At 44.1% G+C, this 21,952-nt stretch overlaps 2 protein-coding genes across 4 annotated transcripts; one reads left to right on the top strand and one right to left on the bottom strand.

Moving 5' to 3' along the window:
* The first annotated feature begins 4,786 nt into the window (after positions 1–4,786).
* LOC109873724 (cip1-interacting zinc finger protein) lies at positions 4,787–19,846 on the top strand. The gene is made up of 15 exons (XM_031809055.1): positions 4,787–4,911; positions 5,374–5,630; positions 8,144–8,265; positions 9,036–9,207; positions 10,594–10,702; positions 11,110–11,200; positions 11,379–11,470; positions 11,623–11,690; positions 11,824–12,027; positions 15,202–15,347; positions 15,523–15,730; positions 15,906–16,043; positions 16,205–16,286; positions 16,700–16,821; positions 16,960–19,846. Exons 4-15 carry the CDS (start codon positions 9,124–9,126, stop codon positions 17,431–17,433), a joined length of 1,818 nt encoding a protein of 605 aa, XP_031664915.1. The 5' UTR covers positions 4,787–4,911; positions 5,374–5,630; positions 8,144–8,265; positions 9,036–9,123; the 3' UTR covers positions 17,434–19,846.
* Positions 19,694–21,544, bottom strand: bbln (bublin coiled coil protein). 3 transcript variants are annotated; one of them, XM_020465412.2, is made up of 3 exons: positions 21,267–21,514; positions 20,947–21,061; positions 19,694–20,764 (listed from the first exon to the last, which is right to left on the bottom strand). In XM_020465412.2, the coding sequence occupies exons 2-3, from the start codon at positions 21,032–21,034 to the stop codon at positions 20,538–20,540; spliced, it is 315 nt and encodes a 104-aa protein (XP_020321001.1). In that variant the 5' UTR covers positions 21,035–21,061; positions 21,267–21,514; the 3' UTR covers positions 19,694–20,537. The 3 variants fall into 3 exon arrangements, with proteins under 3 accessions (XP_020321001.1, XP_031664916.1, XP_020321003.1); XM_031809056.1 differs by having other exon boundaries at positions 20,956–21,061; positions 21,267–21,502; XM_020465414.2 differs by having other exon boundaries at positions 20,956–21,544.
* Between the last annotated feature and the right edge of the window lie 408 nt (positions 21,545–21,952).

Below are 21,952 nucleotides of genomic sequence, written 5' to 3'. Positions count from 1 at the left end.
AAATAATATTATAGCACTGGCAATATTGTTAACAGCAATGAGAGTAATGATTAGGCCCTACTAGATAGTAATTATGGTAACAACAGTAGGCCTAATTTAAATCACAAAACATTATTTATAATGCTACTATTATGAATAATAATATCTTATAATAATCCACTTTAGAAAACACGTTTATATCCCATTGTTCTGTCATTCAGATGTATTCAATATTTGCATATGAAATATGTTTGTTTTATTTACAAAAAATACATGTGCCACAATGGGTGCCACAAAGGAGCACTTTTGCAGGTTACAATAAAACTGAATTGCAGTGCAGCTTACATAAGATATAATAAAATGAACATAATTCAATTCAATTGTCCATGAGCCAGACCCCCAGATTCAGGCTCAATGTCTCAAAGTGATTTTTTTTGAAGGTCTATGTCCCTAGAGTTGGAAAATGTGTGATAGCAGTGCATCAATAGTAGCTTTCTGTGTGTTATCACTCTTTCTTTCATCCCTCCATCCCATTCATTGACAAACAATGTCAGCATACAACAAGTTATTGCTCACTTGTACCCTTTAATCATATACCATTGGAAAGCTTAGAGTCAGAGCAATCCATCAGACACATTTTCAGGAATGTTCAGGTCAACAGAACTGTAACCTTTGACCTCTGGGGTATGTGATGGACATATTAAGTTTGTGCTTTTCAAATAACCTATTTCTATGTTCTGTTTGTGCTTTTCTAATCAAAAGCAAATCAAATCAAATGTTATTTCTCACATACACGTGTTTAGCAGATGTTATTGTGGTTGTAGAGAAATGCTTCTGTTTCTAGCTCTAAAAGTGTAGTCATATCTAAAAAATGTCACAACAAGCTACCATTGCTACACTGCTATCATACATTTTCCAACTCTAGGGACATAATACTTCAAAAAAATTGTCATGTGACATGGTTGGCCCAAGTGAGCCCGACCGACGCGTCTAGCTCATGGATTAAAAAGAGAAACACATTAACAAGAACATACATATTGCACCGTACACAATTGTCTGTACATTATGTTCCAGTAAACGGGGGTCCATTCTACTCAGGAGCACTTCCACTTGTGTGGCCCTTTAAAGGCATTTACAGACGGTCCGCTGTGAGCGTCAAAGGTACCATTGACTTCAATGGGAGTAGGGCGGCCGATGGCAAAACGCAAGCAGTTTTGCAAGTGGCACGGTTTTTGGTGCTCGCTACGGTGATAGGCTTCAATGGGAGAAGGGCTGACCACAACCGGGACGGGCGGTGCTATCCGGGTTCCTTGGGACGTCACTACAATAAACCCTAACCTTAACGCCTAGCCTTACCCTAACCTTAAACATTTTACATTTCAACTTCAATGGGGTATGGATGTCCCAAGGATCCCAGATAGTGGGAACCCAATCGGGAATGCTGGTCTCTACACAAGGTAGGCAGACTTTCTCACCTCGTCCATTTACCATGGCCAACCATTTACCATTGCTGTGCGTCGTGTCACAGTTAAAGGGGGTTCGATACTACTTAGTAGCACTTCTACTTTCCAAATCCACAGATTTACACCCCAAGCAGTGTAGCGGCTCATTCTGCAGCCCTTGAAGAATGGCAAATCAGACTCCTTTCCTGCAGTCAAATTACCTAGTGGCCTCATCAGTGGAATGTTCTTCATAATTTATAAATATTCTTTTTTAAAACCTGCCAAAAATCTGGTGTTTCCTTCAAACATGATTTGTTGTATTTCAGTCTTCTGTGTTGTATATAAAGTGTAATATTGGGATGCAAACTCAAAATGGAATACATTTCAACTCGAATCTGAAATAGCCCACGTTAACATATGTAGCTTAAGAAAAAAGGTTCATGAAATCAATCATTTGCTAGTAACAGATGACATTCATATTCTGACAATCTCTGAAACTCACTTAGATAATAGCTTTGATGATACAGTGGAAGCAATACATGGTTATAACATCGACAGAAATGCCAAAGGTGGAGGTATTACCGTTTACATTCAGAACCACATTTCTGTAAAGCTTAGAGAGGATCTCATGTGAAATACTATTGAAGTAATATGGCTACAGGTTCATCTGCCTCACCAAAAGCCCATTCAGGTTAGATGCTGCTATATATGACCAAGTGCTAACAGTCATTATCTGGATAACATGTGTGAAATGCTTGATAATGTATGTGATATCAACAGAGAGGTATATTTTCGGGGTGATTTAAATATTGACTGGCCTTCATCAAGCTGCCCCCAGAAAAAGCTCAACACTGTAACTAGTACCTGCAACCTGGTACAGGTTAATTTATCAGTCAACCTACCGGTGTATTTACAAACAGTACAGGAATGAAATCATCAACATGTATTGATCACATCTTTACTAATTCTGCAGAAATGTGCTTTAAAGCGGTTTCCAGATCCATAGGATGTAGCGATCACAATATAGTGGCCATATCTAGGAATACCAAAGCTCCAAAGGCTGGGCCTAATATAGTGTATGTTGTTGATGAAAATAATATTTGTTGGTCTGTGGTGTGTAATGAGGAGCAATCAGAAACAGCACTTGAAACATTTATGAAATTGTATATTCCAGTTACAAATAAGCATGCTCCCATTAACAAAATGACTGTAAAACTGTTAAATCCCTGTGGAAAGATGAGGAATTGAAAAATGTATTGTTGAGAGGGATGAGACATAAGGAATGGCAAATAAGTTGAGTTGCACAACAGATTGGAAAACGTACTGCAAATGGAAAAATCATGTGACTAAACGGAATAAAAAAAGAAGAAACTATACTATGAAACAAAGATAAATGACATAAATAATAATAGTAAAAGGCTTTGGAGCACCTTAAATGAAATTTTGGGCAAAAATGCAAACTCAGCTCCATCATTCATTGAATCAAGATGGCAATTCATCACAAAACCCACTGACATTGCCAATTACTTGAATGATTAGCAAACTTAAGTATGACATGCCAGCAACAAATGCTGACACTACACACATCTAAGTATAACTGATGAAATGATGAAAGACAAGCATTGTAATTTTGAATTCCCTAAAGTGAGTGTGGAAGAGGTGGGAAAAGTATTGTTGTCTATCAACGATGACAAGCCACTTGGTCTGACAACTTTACTGAGAAAATTACTGAGGATAATAGCGGATGATATTGCCACTCCTATTCAATCTAAGCCTACTAGAAAGTGTACACCCTCAGGCCTGGAGGTAGGCAAAAGTAATTCCGCTACCCAAGAATAGTAAAGCTCCCTTTACTAGCTCAACTAGCGAACCAATCAGCCTGTTACCAACCCTTAGTAAACTTTTTATTTATTATTTGTTTGTCCAGATACAATGCTATTTTACTGTAAACAAATTGACAACAGACTTTCAGCACACTTATAGGGAATAACATTCAACAACTACAGCACCTACAGTACACAAATGACTGATGATTGGCTGAGAGAAATTGATGATCAAAAGATTGTGCCACCAAAGACATGCCACCAAAGGTCTATTCACAATCCCCAAGTCAAGAACCGACTATGGGAGGTGCACAGTACTACATAGACCCATGGCTACATGGAACTCTATTCCACATCAGGTAACTGACGCAAGCAGTAGAATCAGATTTAAAAAACAGATAACAATACACCTTATGGCACACACAGGCAGACACACATAGACATGATGAGACACGCACTCTACACACACATACATATGGATGTTGTATTGTAAGTATACGATGGTGGAGCAGTGACCTGAGGGAACACACTAAATGTATTGAGGAAAGTGTTTTGAAATGTAATGTCATGTAATATTTAAATTGTATATAAATGCCTTAATATTGCAGGACCCCAGGAAGTGTAGACGCTGTCTTGCCAGGAACCAATGGGGATCCTTAATCAATACAAATACAAATGGTACAGGTGTCTTATTTTTTAAAGCCCATAACCAGGTGTGTGAGGTGTATACTTTGGTTTCAAAGTAGCTTTTTTATAGCCCATAACCAGGTGTGTGAGGTGTATACTTTGGTTTCAAAGTAGATTTGTTTAAGACTACCAAGAAACACTGTCTGACCCTGACTTAGCCCACTGCAGTAAAATGTTACATGCAGTATGTTTTTCATATTAGACATATATATTGGACCGTACATAATTTCCTGTACTTTGTCGCAATAAAAGGTGGTCCATTTTATTCAGGTGCACTTCTGCTTTCCAAATCCACAGACTTTACACCCCCAGCAGTGTGTAAACATAAATGCTACAAATCCTACCCTGTTGGGCTAATTGCTGTTCAAGGTAACCTTTGACCATCTGAAATGTATCTTATTTCAAGGATGAGATCTTTCCTATTCTTGCCATAAACCACTGCCTTGTTATTACAAATGAGAAAATCAAGACTGTGAATGTAAAGTAGCTAATTTTCTAAGAAATTAACGAGAAGAAAAGTCCTCTAAATGAGCAGTAACATGCTGGGGATTTGGATTTTGGATTTGAAAAGCAGAATTGCTCCTGAGTAGAACGGATCCCCCTTTTACTGCGACACAATATACAGAAGATTGTGTACAGTTCAATAAATGATAGGATTACACACAACAATATGTTTTCAACACATAATATCTTATAGACATACTTTGAATAATTATTTGTAATATAACTAGTGTAAAATGTATTGATAATTGTGTCAATGTTCCAATCATTTTCACCCAATTGTTTTAATTACAAAGTACACGAGACGGGACTTTTATTCTGAAGGATTCCAAAATGACCCGGAAAAGCTTAGTTAGTCTTGCCTGCTTCACGGCGATTGCAGTCTCAACGGAACAATCACTGATAAATTTTAAAAGGCTGCAGACCGATACAAACCTGCGCTTCTAAAATAATTTTAACATTTTTCTTTCTGTTAAAACGTAGGTTATCGTTATATGGTTAAAAAAAAACATAACATGTAAATACAATTTAGATCGCTACCATTGATTATTCCGATTACATAAAACAAAGGCATTAACTAAAGCTTGCAGCTAATGCAAGCCAAATAGCTAGCTATGTTGGTAATGTTAGGCTAAATTGCTAGCTAACGTTATAGGGTAGATAGCTAGCTAGTTATGTTTGCCAGAGGTTGTAGACACGGACTGTAGCGTTGCTAATGCTGACTAGCTAGCTAGAAACCACGGGCAGGAACGTTAGAACATCCTCGCTAGAAAAGCACAAATAACTTACACTTCAACGAGCTGTATTTATTATGTTCTATATAGCCATGAGGCGTATTTAGCTAACTTATGTAGCCAACGTTATACTCCGCATGATAGGTAGCAGGATTCAAGGTTTATTGTGGATCAGATAATCAAAAGCTTTTTTTTTCTCTTATCAAGATCCTGAGCCGAGGTATCGTCGATAGGCTTTTCTGCAAGCAACCACGGACAGTTAACGTTAGCTCACACGTTACTGAACACAACGCCGGGATGTTTAACCCACACCACCACCAACAGCACCAACAACAGCAACAGTTTCACCATCATCTGCGGCAGCTTCAGCAACTGTTCCAGCACCAGCCCCCTCCGCCGCCTCCTCCACCACAACCCCAACCCCCTCCATCGCACCATGTTCCACATCACCATCAAAGAGGACGGTAAGAAATGTGAACTCGAGGTCGTGGATATAAGGCCCTAAATCTGACTTGTTAGCAACAGCTTCTAAAATCAGACAAGCAGTAATATGTTTAGCTTGGGATTACATTTGCCAGGGGTGCGTTCAGTCAAATATGATCTATATATATCTTCCTCTGGTTCAGTTCATTCAACGTTGCCTAACTGTTTTAGACAAGCTTTGCCAAACGCTGAAAACCATTCTACAGGGGGCTGCATTCAGTACAAGAGAACGGTGTTTAATAATACGGAAAAGACTCTACTGAACAACCTGTTCAAGAACGGTGTGATTATGGTGGCCCAGAGGGAGATGTGTTTGGTGTGTGCTACATTTAGTTTTATGATTTAAAATGGTCACACACATATTGATCAGGCCACACCCACCAAACGGGAGTAGAAGTACCTCAAAGGCTGGGTTGTAATCATTAATCCAAAGCAAACCGTTGCAACATAAGCAAGTTGATATTGGACAAATTCAGATAGGCCCCTCATTTGATTCCTAGTAAATACACCTCTGTTGAAGAACAGTGCGCACCATTTTGGGGAAACTTGTTGTTCAGTACCAATGGATGCTGCTGTGTGGAGGAAGGCTTCTACACCTGCATTGCTTGCTGTTTGGGGTTTTAGGCTGGGTTTCTGTACAGCACTTTGTGGCAACGGTTGATGTAAAAAGGGCTTTATAAATACATTTGATAATAATGGCTGGAACGGCGGCAATGGAATGGCAAACGCATGGAAACCATGAGTTTGATGTATTTGATACCATCCCACAGATTTCGCTCCAGCCATTACCACGAGCCCATCCTCCCCAATTAAGGTACCACCTGTGTAGAGTACCAACCGGCAGGCGACGTAGCAAACGTTGAATCCAACTGAATGTACCCCAGGATTATGTTCAGTATGACAGAACTGTGTGAAACAGTTATGTCGTAGGCCACATATTGCCACACACACCCACCAAACAAGAGCAAACATACCTCATAGGCTGAAGAACGGTGGGCATCGTTTTAGGGAAATGCAACAAACTGTCACACTACTTAGCAAAAGTTTAAGCAACCTGAACGCACCCCGGTATCAAAGACAATTTTTAAATAAGGAGGCCTAGAAACTCCTAATCCAATAGAAATCTCCGATCACGCTTGTAGACGATGTCATGGCGACGTAAGTCGGCCAAGCTCATGCTCAGAAACACGGTCATCTTGTGCTGAACTGCACATGTGCAGGCCGTTTAATCAAAGTCACTCAAACGTGTCACTTTCACAAGGTTGTAGTACACTTTCAGCTACTTAAGACATTGGCCCGAATCTAGGTTTAGCTAGTGCTGAGTAATTTTTGTGCTTTTTGAGGTAGTTTCGGTTCGATAATGAAAAAATTATCACGGTTTTCGATTTCAATACGAATGTTTTACTTGAAATGCACTATGCATTTTGTGGGTTGAATGCTGAACAACACAAAATTAAACAATTCGTAATATGTCGCATGATGGTAGTGACTGCCCATTAGTGCTTATCAATTATTAACCATCATTTATTACCATTACAGTTGTGTATATCACATTTGTTTTATTTGATGAGTTTATTTCATTCCATCTCATCTCTATAGAGCTGCTGTCTGACAAAATCGCTATTTTTAGTAGTTCATCAAAATAAATAAGGCATACTTTTATGACTGCTGAATGCCAACTATCAATCACTTAATCATGTATTTTCAGGTAGAGATAGCTCGAAGCAACTGCTCTCTATCCCTCTCGGTTGTGCATTCTACTCTCCATCTCCGTGTCTGTTCCACACAGTCTGGACCAGTAGACGTGCAATGGATTATGGTCATTGTAGTTAATTACAATGTTTTCTGCGCTAAGCTATGTCTAATATTGGCCTGTTGGAAACTACAACTTGCTATTACATCGCACAGTTCGAGATTGCGCTGTTTGATCGCTAGGGAAACTACTTTGCGCTGACAGAAGGGGGGGGGGGGGGGAACAGAACAAAATGCAATTCAAATAATTGACTGGTGTCTGTCAATTAGTTGTTTCACAAACGAAAAAATAACTAACATTTTGGTTAATCACTCAGCACTAGGTTTTGCCATTTAGATGTTGAGAAAATGAACTAAGGACACATTTTTCACTTCTCCTATTGACTTGCCAAACCCCGGTTTGGTATGCTTCGTGATGCGTTCCCGGAAGTATCACGGTATTGGGCCTCTGGGTTTAGAAACTGTGTGCCAGTATGTTTGCTTCCGTCAGGTGGGTGTGGTGGGGTGTGACCATTTGCAAAACTTGTGCAGCAGCACCTCCCCCCCCCCCCCCCCCCCAATTCTATTGAATTAAACGTTGCACACCTTTCTGTCCTGCTGAACACACCTCACATTGTCTTTGTATGAATAGTATTTGTTATTGAAAATTACACTGGCCAACTGTTCCAAACTCTGTGGCTGTATTATGTTTAGATATAAATACTGCTTTGTAATTAATGCCCTGTGGCTCTGTGATCACCAGGGCCATGGCTGGACCAGGCCCTGCTCCTCCACCTCCCCATATGGTCAACCTGGCTGCCCAGGCCACCATCATTGCCCCCAACCCAATGTTACAAGGGGCTCTAATGATGCAGCAGATGCAAGGTGAGAGCATTTCAGAATGTCAGCAAATGTACAGACAAGTAGATTGACATATGTTTCCAATATGGTATCACATCTTTATATCTACATCGCTGGTGTGTACGTGCAAAAGGGCTCCCGGGTGGCGCAGCGGTCTGAGGCACTGCATCTCAGTGTAAGAGGCGTCACTGCAGACACCCTGGTTTGATTCCAGGCTGTATCACAACCGGCCATGATTGGGAGTCCCATAGGGCAGCGCACAATTGGCCCAGCATCCTTTCGGGTTAGGAATTGGCCGGGGTAGGCCATCATTGTAAATAAGAATTTGTTCTTAACTGAGTTGCCTAGTGAAATAAAGGTTAAATAAAATAAATAAATATTAAAAGCTGTATGGGCCTCTGCACTGTTAACATTGATTTGGTTTCCTTATCGCTCCAAAGGCCACCTGATAGAAACTATGACCCCATTTAGATCTTTCTCCTCATACTCATCCGCCTCTCCCACCTCTCTCCTCCCCTCATACTCATCCCCCATCTCCGCCTCTTCCACCTCTCTCCTTCCCTCATACTCATCCCCCATCTCCACCTCTCCCACCTCTCTCCTTCCCTCATACTCATCCCCCATCTCTGCCTCTCCCACCTCTCTCCTTCCCTCATACTCATCCCCCATCTCTGCCTCACCCACCTCTCTCCTTCCCTCATACTCATCATCCCCATCTCTGCCTCTCCCACCCCTCTCTCCTTCCCCTCATACTCATCCCCCATCTCTCTCTCCTTATTTCTCTGGCTTTCCAGGTAGCATGCGTGGCTTTACAGCGAGCGGGCAGCAGTTCACCAGTTCTTTGCTGCGGGGGCCCGGTCCTCTCTCCTGGGGCCTGTACCCATGGGCATGTCCATGAAGAATCCCCACATGGGCTTCCCTGCCCGACACTACCATCCCCACACCCGCTACTACAACAACAACAATGTAATCACAACCTCTATTTCATTATGGAGAACTACAAGGCACTGAGCACCCACTCTGAGCAGTTTCTGGTTGAGTTTTAGTCTGAGTTGTTAAGATTGCTTTGATTGTCTTGAAACTGTGGGACAATGCTATGAGGCTTAAAGGGGAAATCCACTCAAACTATCTTTCTGTATTTTTTTCATTAGTCCATTGTTTGATACATTGCCAAAAGGTTTTGCATGTCAGCAGTCAAGTTTTTCAAGATATTGGACTTTCAAGAAGCAAAGTGTCACCTGCCACATCATGATTAGGCAAAATGCGTATTCAGACCGTTTCCACGTTTTCTTATGTCACAGCCTTATTCTAAAATTGATGAGGAAAAAAACTATTTCATCTAAACACAATACCACATAATGACAAAACAAAAACATTTCTGTAAGTATTCAGACCATTTACACAGTACTTTTCTGCAGCATCTTTGGCAGTGATTACAGCCTCGAGTCTTCTTGGGTATGACGCTACAAGCTTAGCATACCTGTATTTGAAGAGTTTCTCCCATTCTTCTCTGCAGATCTTCTCAAGCTCTGTCAGGTTGGATGGGGAGTGTCGCTGCACATCTATGTTCAGGTCTCTCCAGAGATGTTGGAATGGGTTCTAGTCCTGGCTCTGGCTGTACATTCAAAGACTTGTCCTGAAGCCACTCCTACTTTGTCTTGGCTGTGTGCTTAGGGTCGTTGTCCAGTTGGAAGGAGAACCTTCGCTCCAGTCTGAGGTCCTGAGCTCTCTGGATCAGGTTTTCATCCAGGATCTCTCTGTACTTTGCTCCGTTCATCTTTCACTTGATCTTGATTAGTCTCCCAGTCCCTGCCGCTGAAAAACATCCCCACAGCCTGATGCTGCCACCACCATGCTTCACCGGAGGGATGGTGCCAGGTTTCCTCCAGACATGTCGCTTGGCATTCAGCCCAAAGAGTACAATCTTGGTTCCATCAGACCAGAGAATCTTGTTTCTCATGGTCTGAGAGTCTTTAGGTGCCTTTTGGCAAACTCCAAGCAGGCTGTCATGTGCCTTTTACTGAGGAGTGGCTTCCTTCTGGCCACTCTACCATAAAGGCCTGAATGTATAGCAAAGGGTCTGAATACTTAAATATGGTATTTCTGTTTTTTATTTTTAATACATTTGCATTGTTTTTCGCTTTGTCATTATAGTGTGTGTTGATAAAGAAAATGTTTATTTAATCCGTTTTAGAATAAGGCTGTGAAGGGATCTGAATCCGAATGCACTGTTCTACTGAAATGCTCAAATAACACTTCTTAGTCCTCTATACCTGTTTCACACGTTAACTGTTGCTGATTGCTGAGGGAGCAGTTGATTGGTTGATCAAATGGCTCACCCTGTCCATGTAGGACTATGCTTCACGGTACCCGGATAGAAAGAGGGAGCAGAGAGCCGGGGGGAGCACAGATAACCAACCTGCAGCCAGCAGGACCCTGCCCAATGACAAGACTCTCAAAGGTAGGACCGTACCTGAGCACGCAACGCCTGCTAGCAACGCCTGCTAGCAACGCCTGCTAGCAACGCCTGCTAGCAACGCCTGCTAGCAACGCCTGCTAGCAACGCCTGCTAGCAACGCCTGCTAGCAACGCCTGCTAGCAACGCCTGCTAGCAACGCCTGCTAGCAACGCCTGCTAGCAACGCCTGCTAGCAACGCCTGCTAGCAACGCCTGCTAGCAACGCCTGCTAGCACTAGTGTTAATTTGGTGTCTTTCCTTTAGAGCTTGTGAAATCTCAGAAGCATGAAAATGTTTTTTTTTGTTGTGTTTTTTCCTATGTCTCCTTCTCTGTATGTTTTTTGAGTGGGTGTGAAACAGTCAATATGTGGTTGGAACAGTAGATAGTCTTGTGTCTCCCTCTCCCTGCAGATGGAGGAGTGGGAGGGCCAGGTGGACAGGCACGGCCTTCAGTGCAACCTGAGCCCAAGGAGCCAGCACTGAAGAAGCAGAGGACAGAGGGGTAAGTAACACTGTTTTGACTTTAGAGAATATCTCAAGGTCTAGAGCAGTTGGGCAGTTGTTTTGTTTACGTACCTATTCAGATTACACTTAACTGAGTATCCATGTGTTGAGATGAGCCCTTGGAGGGTAGCAGCTTGTAGTGACATGTATCCCCTCCCTGTTCCTTTCTGTCTCAGGTCAGAGGAGACTGTGGAGCAGCCTCCGGAGACAGATGGGGTCCTAGGTGCAGCAGTGCATCAAAGCCCACCAGATGACAGCCAGCTTGAAGGTGAGTGGTCTTGTATACCATCCTAGCCCTTCCATTCCAGCAGCACTTCCACGCCTCCTCCTCCCACCCAGCTACAGCATTGGCCTTTCACATGTGGCCTGGTGGGACTAGTGCTTCCCTTATCTCACCTGGTCTCTCGCTTCCATTAACAGACTGTTTCATTCTGGAGGATGGGAGCACGGCTGGTCCAGAGGCACTTGAGGAAAGCAGAGCAGCCAAGGTGAGTTTTATAATCAGGCTTTACTGAAGACCAAACTGTCAGTGTGATGCTAGATCAGACAGATGGCACCTGATTTCTGCTCCCAAAGTGATATCATGACCTGCTTTAAGGGCCCCTCCCTGTGTATGAGCAGGTCCAGAGTGGAGTGTCGGCCATGCCAGCCTCTGAGCAGCTGAGTGGTGAGCGCCAGGCATTTACACCAGGCCTAAAGGACATGGCAGAGGGCAAGGCTGCCTCAGGGGTATTGGAAGGAGGGCAGGAAGAGGGCAAGGAGGGGGGTGATGCTGCAAACAAGTTCTATTGCTACATCTGCACTATCACCTGTCACAACCAGCAGGTAGCGCAAAAACACACACACACACACACACCCACCCTGGGGGGGTAGAGTGAAATGTGTTTGCTTTTGGATGGTCCAAGGCAAGCACTCAGCTCGACGTATCCGACAGAGGAATCACTCTACCTCATCTCTCTCTATCGCTCTCTCTCCATCTCTCTCTATCGCTCTCTCTCCATCTCTCTCTGTATCGCTCTCTCTCCATCTCTCGCCGTATCGCTCTCTCTCATCTCTCTATATCGCTCTCTCTGTATCGCTCTCTCTCCATCTCTCTCTGTATCGCTCTCTCTCTCATCTCTCTCTATCGCTCTCTCTCCATCTCTCTGTATCGCTCTCCATCGCTCTCTCTCCATCTCTCTCTGTATCGCTCTCTCTCATCTCTCTCTATATCGCTCTCTCTCTCATCTCTCTATATCGCTCTCTATCGCTCTCTCTCCATCTCTCTCTGTATCGCTCTCTCCATCTCTCTCTGTATCGCTCTCCATCTCTCTCTGTATCGCTCTCTCCATCTCTCTCTGTATCGCTCTCTCCATCTCTCTCTGTATCGCTCTCTCTCATCTCTCTCTGTATCGCTCTCTCTCATCTCTCTCTATCGCTCTCTCTCATCTCTCTATCGCTCTCTCTCCATCTCTCTCTGTATCGCTCTCTCTCCATCTCTCTCTGTATCGCTCTCTATCTCTCTCTCCATCTCTCTCTGTATCGCTCTCTATCGCTCTCTCCATCTCTCTCTGTATCTCTCTATCGCTCTCTCTCCATCTCTCTCTGTATCGCTCTCTCATCTCTCTCTATATCGCTCTCTCTGTATCGCTCTCTCTCCATCTCTCTCTGTATCGCTCTCTCTCCATCTCTCTCTGTATCGCTCTCTCCATCTCTCTCTGTATCGCTCTCTCCATCTCTCTCTGTATCGCTCTCTCCATCTCTCTCTGTATCGCTCTCTCCATCTCTCTCTGTATCGCTCTCTCCATCTCTCTCTGTATCGCTCTCTCCATCTCTCTCTGTATCGCTCTCCATCTCTCTCTGTATCGCTCTCTGTATCGCTCTCTCTCCATCTCTCTCTGTATCGCTCTCTCTCATCTCTCTCTGTATCGCTCTCTCTCTGTATCGCTCTCTCTCTGTATCGCTCTCTCTCTGTATCGCTCTCTCCATCTCTCTCTATATCGCTCTTTGTATCGCTCTCTCTCCATCTCTCTCTGTATCGCTCTCGCTGTATCGCTCTCTCCATCTCTCTCTATATCCTCGCTGTATCGCTTCCATCGCTGTATCGCTTTCTCCATCTCTCGCTGTATCGCTTTCTCCATCTCTCGCTGTATCGCTTTCTCCATCTCTCGCTGTATCGCTCTCTCCATCTCTCGCTGTATCGCTCTCTCCATCTCTCGCTGTATCGCTCTCTCCATCTCTCGCTGTATCTCTTCTCCATCTCTCGCTGTATCGTTTCTCCATCGCTCTCTGTATCGCTCTCTCTCCATCGCTCTCTGTATCGCTCTCTCTCCATCGCTCTCTGTATCGCTCTCTCTCCATCGCTCTCTGTATCGCTCTCTCTCCATCGCTCTCTGTATCGCTCTCTCCATCTCTCGCTGTATCGCTCTCTCCATCTCTCGCTGTATCGCTCTCTCTCCATCTCTCGCTGTATCGCTCTCTCTCCATCTCTCGCTGTATCGCTCTCTCTCCATCTCTCGCTGTATCGCTCTCTCTCCATCTCTCGCTGTATCGCTCTCTCTCCATCTCTCGCTGTATCGCTCTCTCTCCATCTCTCGCTGTATCGCTCTCTCTCCATCTCTCGCTGTATCGCTCTCTCTCCATCTCTCGCTGTATCGCTCTCTCTCCATCTCTCGCTGTATCGCTCTCTCTCCATCTCTCTCTGTATCGCTCTCGCTGTATCGCTCTCTCCATCTCTCTCTATATCGCTCTCGCTGTATCGCTTTCTCCATCGCTCTCTGTATCGCTCTCTCTCCATCTCTCGCTGTATCGCTCTCTCTCCATCTCTCGCTGTATCGCTCTCTCTCCATCTCTCGCTGTATCGCTCTCTCTCCATCTCTCGCTGTATCGCTCTCTCTCCATCTCTCGCTGTATCACTCTCTCTCCATCTCTCGCTGTATCGCTCTCTCTCCATCTCTCGCTGTATCGCTCTCTCTCTCCATCTCTCGCTGTATCGCTCTCTCTCTCCATCTCTCGCTGTATCGCTCTCTCTCTCCATCTCTCGCTGTATCGCTCTCTCTCTCCATCTCTCGCTGTATCGCTCTCTCTCTCCATCTCTCGCTGTATCGCTCTCTCTCTCCATCTCTCGCTGTATCGCTCTCTCTCCATCTCTCGCTGTATCGCTCTCTCCATCTCTCTGTATCGCTCTCTCGCTGTATCGCTCTCTCTCCCTCTCTCGCTGTATCGCTCTCTCTCCCTCTCTCGCTGTATCGCTCTCTCTCGCTGTATCGCCCTCTCTCGCTGTATCGCTCTCTCTCCCTCTCTCTCTCCCGCTCTCTCTCTGTATCGCTCTCTCTCTGTATCGCTCTCTCTCTGTATCGCTCTCTCTCTGTATCGCTCTCTCTCTGTATCGCTCTCTCTCTGTATCGCTCTCTCTCTGTATCGCTCTCTCTGTATCGCTCTCTCTCCCTCTCTCTCTGTATCGCTCTCTCGCTGTATCGCTCTCTCTCCATCTCTCTCTGTATCTCTCTCGCTGTATCGCTCTCTCCATCTCTCTCTATATCGCTCTCGCTGTATCGCTCTCTCTCCCTCTCTCGCTGTATCGCTCTCTCTATCTCTCTCTATATCGCTCTCGCTGTATCGCTCTCTCTCCTTCTCTCGCTGTATCGCTCTCTCTGTATCGCTCTCTCTCCATCTCTCTCTTTATCGCTCTCTCTCCATCTCTCGCTGTATCGCTCTCTCTCCCTCTCTCTCTGTATCGCTCTCTCTCCCGCTCTCTCTGTATCGCTCTCTCTCCCTCTCGCTCTCTCGCTGTATCGCTCTCTCCCTCTCTCTCTGTATTGCTCTCTCGCTGTATCGCTCTCTCTCCATCTCTCGCTGTATCGCTCTTTCTCCATATCTCGCTGTATTGCTCTCTCTCTGTATCGTCCTCTCTCCCTCGCTCTGTATCACTCGCTCTCTCTCCCTCTTTCTGTATCGCTTTCTCTCCCTCTCTCTGTATCGCTCTCTCTCCCTCTCGCTCCATTTCATTTTTGTCTTTAGGACTTCCAGAGTCACATGAACAGCCTGGTCCACCAGCAGAGGATGATGGAGATCCAACACATGTCCAGTGCCTGTCTGGTCACCTTGATGCCCCGCGTCCAGGAGTCACTGCAGGGAGGCCGCAGGGACAGCTCCTTCAGGGACGGGTCAGTACTAATGCACGTCATTAGGCACCATGCGGATGAAAACTGACCCAAATAGGAAGGGTCTGTCTAAACTTGTCCAATAAACACTTGTTTTCCTTTTCCATTGCAAAATGTTTTGCTACGGTCTATGAATACGACCCTGATGGTCCTCAGAGCTGTGTGTGTTTTAACACAGAGAGAAGAGACCCGGCCTGCAGCGTTGGTGTGCCACCTGCCAAATCCACTACACCAGTACAGTCATGGACCACCGCAGGACCAATGAGCACAAGCTGACCAGCCGCACCTCCAACCCCTCCTGTACCGTCTGCAAGAGGCACTTCAGGAGCCCACTCCTGTTCCTGGAGCACATGCAGTCCCAGGAGCACGAGCAGAGAGTCGGCGAGGTGTGTCCGCCGGTCTACTCATCTCTGCCTCGGCGTCCCAGATGGCGCCCTATTCCTTATATAGTGCACTAACTAGGGAATAGGGTGCCATTTGGGACGCAACCCGTGTCAGCTATTTCCCCCCCCCCCCCCCCCCCCCCCCCCTATTCACTGTTCTGTGCTCCTCCCACGACAGCTTCGGGAGGAGGGAGGGCCAGCGGCCTTAGCTGAACTGGTTGCCATGGACGAACAGGGCTGTTTTGTAGATGACGGAGATGAGGAAGGGGAGGAAGAGGACGAGGAAGATGGTGACCAAAGCAGCTCCCATGGAAAGGTTAGGCGTCTGCTCGTACATGCTTTGTCGTTCCTCGCTCTTTCTCCCACGTTCACTTTGTCACAGGATCCATACTAGAGACATTTTGAAGTGTTCTCCATGGAACTTGTGTGTATGTTGGTTTCCATCTGTTTGGTTAATGTGTGTGTTTGGTGTGGCAGGAGGGCTGGCCTACTCAGATGGAGGTGGCTTTACTGGAGGACATAGATGAAGATGAGGAATATGACCCTGACACGGTGTACGGTGAGTGACACACTCTACCAGGGGTCATAGTTTTTTTTTTATCTCACCTTTATTTAACCAGGTAGGCCAGTTGAGAACAAGTTCTCATTTGCAACTGTACAGGTACAGGGATCAGGTACAGGGATCAGTAACCTGCCTGACAGCTGATGCTTAAAGTTAGAGAGGGAGATATAAGGCTTCAGTGATTTTTGCAATTCGTTCCAGTCATTGGCAGCAGAGAACTGGAAGGAAAGGAGGCCAAAGTAAGTGTTGGCTTTGGGGATTGTCTCACCACACACCAGTCACGGACTTGAAAAGCCATTTCGAATCAATCATTTTTCTGTTCATGTTATTTGTATATTGCACATTATGATTTTGTCATGTGCCATTCCATTTTCATTGACTAACAGTACCTCTCTCTGCTCATCTTCCAGGTTCAAGCTTTGTGGTTCCCGTGGCTGGGTTCCTCTGTAGAATCTGCCAGCACTTCTACCATTTTGAGTCTTCGGCCCGCCACTCGCACTGCAAGTCACTCAAACACTTTGAGAACCTCAAGGTTGGTTGATTTAATCGCACGTACTGTGTATGAACTAAGACCCTACCCACACAACATTTACGGGTTTGCCTACGGTTGTCTGTCTATTGCAGTCATCGCCGTTAAATCCTATACGCTTGTGCCTTCTCTCCCTTACAGAAGTACAGGGCCTTGCGTAGCCAGAAGGATGGGACATTGGAACCTACTCCCGTGGACGGAGATGCAGAGTGTGACAGTAACCACAGCCTGCCTTCAGAGGTCCTCGGCAGCCCTGCCTTACTGCCGCCCACCACCGCGCTGAGGCCCTCTCAGCCCTGCCCTCAACCCCAGGACAACACTCCCTCAGCCTCATCTTTATCCCAGCAGCACCTCGCCACTACCAGCACCCCTACCACCACCAGCACGAAGGGGACCCTGGGCCAAGCCACCCCAGAGCAGCAGAGCCTAGCTGGGCCTGAGGACAAGGAGGAAGAGCCAACTCTAGACCTAGGACCAGTCACAGAAGACACAGAGGAGGAGCCAGTCACGGGAGAGACGGAAGAGGAGGCAGCTGCCCAAGAGGAGAAGCTGGGCGACGGGAACGCAAAGGGGGGATCCAAAAGAAGGTCTGGGAGGACAACACAGAGACGTTGAGAGAGTGGAAGAAAAAGATGATATCCAGTACAATTGCTACCCAAGGACAGGGTCGGTTAGTTTGGGACAGGATCCCCCACCTCCTTTTCTGTATAGCTCAATGGACCAAGAAAAGAACACCCTGGCAACTCAAAACCAGGGGTCCTCCTGGCATACCTAGGTGTTTCATTTTTTTTTTTTATAACACAACCACATACAGATGTATTTCTAACAGGCGTTCAGCTAAACCTGACCGAAGAGGAGAACAACGTGTGGACGTTTTGTGTTTCTATCATAAAGTGTTGAGTCAAGTGAAAACACAGGTCAAGCTTAGTTCAACAACACGTTGTGTTCAATCTAACTCCGTAACACATTGTAGCCGAGTTTAGGAAGGAAGTGGTGTTGTTTTAGTCCAGGCATTTCCCATAAAGCTAACAATGCTTTGTCAAGCTTTTAGTGAGACTTAGAATGTAGCATTTTAGCAGTTGACTTTTATCTGAAGAACAAAAAAATGTGAGGGGGGGGGGGGGGGAACTAAACGTTTAAAAAGTAAACTGTACTTTTGTTTGAATGTCGAGTAACGATGACCCTTGATTTGATCCTAGCTTTGTTGAAGTGTTACTGTCCTTGACATTTTTTTTTTTTACACAAACTGAACTGTAATGGAGATTTATTGGGATGTGTTAGCAGGCGAAGGGATAGGTTAGAGGTTCAAAGGGGATAAGTCCGAACTGCTTTGTCTATTCTGCTCAGATACAGCGTGAGCTACTGTTTTCCCATCATCACTGTAGTACTAAAGTCATTCTGACTTGTTTAGCTCTTTAACCCCCGTGGTTGCTGAAACTCTGCCTAAATCGCACTGGTGTTGCGCCTAAGTTGCACATGAATCTGCAAAAGGCTGAGCTATTAGCTCATATGGCTTTGTCAAGACTGGGAGAATTTTTTTTAGGTCAGTAGTGTGTCTGCAATGTTAGGAAGCAGTACATGCTTTTAGTGAGCCTTAGAATGTAGCTTATCTTACTGAAAGTCTCATAATGTTGTGAAAGTGCTGGAGTAGACAAATCCTAAGACCATAAACCGATCCTTTAGAGTTGGCTGAGAAAAGATTATCTTTGCCATAGTTTGTTCTCCACTGAGAACCAGTTTTATGCAAAGGTAAGTGATCACTTATATTTTTCCTCAGTTGTGAGCATTAGGTCTACCTGTTGATATGATGGGTGGATTTCCAAAGCCTGTCACCCCATTTAATATTTACAATTTAAAATGTCCTGCAATGTTGCATTATCATAGTTTACACATCACAACACAAACGTGACACTAAAAGAGTTGAGTAGTTTTGTGCTTGTTTTCCAACCTTTTAAATTGCGTTGTTACTTCGTTCTTTTTTTCCCCCACACACATCTTGTATGCTCCAGTACACTTGACTAGTAGAGTCGTTTTCATTGGAGTAGAATTGTCCGTACAGGAATTGCATGGCAGTGTTGTTACCTTTCAACTGGGTAACCTAACATCAAGGTTATCAACACCAATGAAGTGGAATGATAGGACTTTTGAGTTTTTCCTAACCATGAGACATGCCTGGGTGAAACTCGGGGCCCTAACTGGCCAGGAAAAACTCTTGGCCCCTGGCAAGGAGAATTAAGTGTCTTTTCCCCAGTGATAGTCGATTAGTGAAGCAGACTAGCAGTTAAGGAAACTGATAACCAGCAGCTCTGATTTTGAAGAGCACCAATAGATGGAATGGAATGATTCACCAGCTTGTGATCTCAAATTAAATATGATTTGTCACATGCGCCGAATACCACGGGTGTTGACTTCACAGTGAAATGCTCATCAGCCCTTCCAAACAATGCAGTTAGAAATAGTCCACAAGAATGGAGATCTATTCATGGTCCATCACAAGACATGGATAGGCATTTGTCACAGATCTACTGGTGAGGAGACTTCTCTACCTGAATATAGGATGTTTTAAGTTGTAGACAGAACTACACAAAACTAAAAAGTAATGTAGCACTCCACAGATAAGTCACCAATCACAGCCAGTGGAAATAGCCACTTTGATTCCTTGAAAGAAGAAAATAATCTTTCCCTTCCAGATTGTACTTTAAGTGAATGGCCAGTTTTATTAGTTACCCTGCACAGAGGAAGAGCAGATACATATTGGTTTTGATGAAGGTAAGCGCAGTTGTCTGCAAGATTATCTGGTTCCTGTCCCACTGAACTATTACAGGACCAGAGCATGATGAAAATGGTCATTTAAGAGACATTTCAAACAAAGCTGTATGTTTCTTAATGTATTTTTATTCAACAAATGACAAACTCAGATGAACAAAATAGTTGTTTTCTAGCAGCTAGAAGTTTCTTGTATTTTTTGGGGGATGTTTTCTGTATTGGGTTCCTTTTAATTTATAAATAAAATATGACTATTGCCTCACTTGAATATATCACACCTGTTCATTGTTTGAAATGTTTTAGAGAGCTAGTGCTTTAAGTTAGCAATTCTCAAGATGTCACACTCAGTAACATTAAATATACTGTATTTATACCTGGCTAACAAAAACAGAATAGGAAAAAGTGGAACACAGCACAAAACATTAATCTCTCCTTGCACATCACTGAAAAACATTGACCAATGAAAGTCACAAAATTTGGAATATTGTATTATTGCTGTAAAGGTAGTTTCCCCACAAAGAGGTAAATATTGACTACAAACAACCAGTTATGTCAAACACTGAGCTCATTCCACATGCTTTCACCCCATACCAAGCACAGGGATAAATACCTACTATTGTATCAATTGAGGACTGTATACAGGTAGCTAAACATTAGTATACATCGTATGTGGTGGTGAATAAGGTGTTGGCATAAAGTAATCACTTCAACACACAGAATTAACTGTCAGCTTTTGGCTAATTTACCTGCCCCTGTGAGGAACCATTTTAAGATTTCAACAGCAGAGTGTGGATTCATAAGCACTACATGTAAGGGACAGAAAAGGACAAACCCTATTCACACTTATCTAAGTGTTGACACACCACACAGAAACACTTGAGGAAATATGCTCATATAGATGGAAGGAATGTTGTTGATTTGTATGAGAAGATCTCTAGTCAAGCTTTGTCCTCTCACTCTCCGCCCTTCTCCCCTTCAGTGGCTGGAGAATCCTGGTCTGGGAACAATTTCTCCTCTCCTGGGGGTGTAGCAGTGGTCAGCTGACCTCTGAACTCCTGCCTGGCCTGCCGGTTAGACTCCAACAGTTCATGTAGTTTGCCATTCAGGGAGTCGTTGCGTTCCTCCAGGTCATCCAGGCAGGAGTTGATCTGATCCAGCATAGTGTTGATGGCTGCATACTCTGCCAAACGAGAGTGATGTGAGAACAGAGACGATGCAAGTCCTAACAGACAAATACAGGCACTCTTTTGACTTACCTATGTAGACAGCGGAGAATGAGAATACACACACACAGTATCCCTTAGTCACAGGTGAAGAGATGACGCTAGATGGTGTATGATGACATTGACATCTGAAACATACCAGTATTACCTTCTTCGTTGAATTCATCTTCATCCTCAATGATGCCATCGTCACTTGGGATGTTAGGATCTCCATTTGGTCCAGACATATTGTTGCTTACGTATAATTAACTACACTAAAATGAAATAGGGAAGGATGCGTTAGCTAGCTAGGCATAGCCCATAGCATTGATAGTAGCTAACTTAACAACAGATGCTAGTTGACTTATATTACTATGTTCATCACCAGTGTACTTGACATATAAGAGGGGGTTCTAACAGAAAATTCCGCTGAAAAAGTTAAAATGACAATCGTAATGCACAAATTGGATTTTGCTTAACTGCAACCGCAAGTGTCTTTGGTCTATCCTGTCACGCACTGTCAGCTGACTGATAACAATATTAGTCGTCGCTAGTTACCACAACCATAAAGTCCTAAACCTCGCCCAATTATATGTATATATTTTTTAAGGATTTTAAATCTAACCTTAACCACTCTGTTAACCTTATTCCTAACCTTAAATCAAGACCAAAAAGCACATTTATACTTTCATATATTTTTACGATATAGCCAATTTTTCCTTTGTGGTTGTGGTAATTAGTGGAAACCGAAACAAGCTGCCGGAAATGATGCCTTGACGCATTGTCCAAAAATTGCTTTACAAATACTTCAATAAATCTACATCTACAATATATTTGTCCTTGTAATGATGAGTATAAAAAAAACTAATTTTGCATGTGTATCAGACTGGAACACAATATCAGGATCGATAGATTCACATCAGGCAGTTTTGTGGCCAGTTTCGTGATGTCTATCTTGTGATTTATATTAGTATATTATATTTGGCAAATGCCCTCTATCATTCATTCCAACGTTAATGTTAAACTTTTCAGTGTTTAATTTGATTAATTTTAACGTTCAATTTCTATTGATATTTATGCATTACAGACAGTTTTGTTTATTTTGTCTTGAGTACTAGACCCTATCTCAGACTGCTTCATACGGTAATGAACAATAGGTGGTGCCA

Source organism: Oncorhynchus kisutch, linkage group LG29, assembly GCF_002021735.2.
Source record: "Oncorhynchus kisutch isolate 150728-3 linkage group LG29, Okis_V2, whole genome shotgun sequence".
Taxonomy (NCBI): domain Eukaryota; kingdom Metazoa; phylum Chordata; class Actinopteri; order Salmoniformes; family Salmonidae; genus Oncorhynchus; species Oncorhynchus kisutch.
This window is presented reverse-complemented; position numbering and strand designations above follow the sequence as displayed.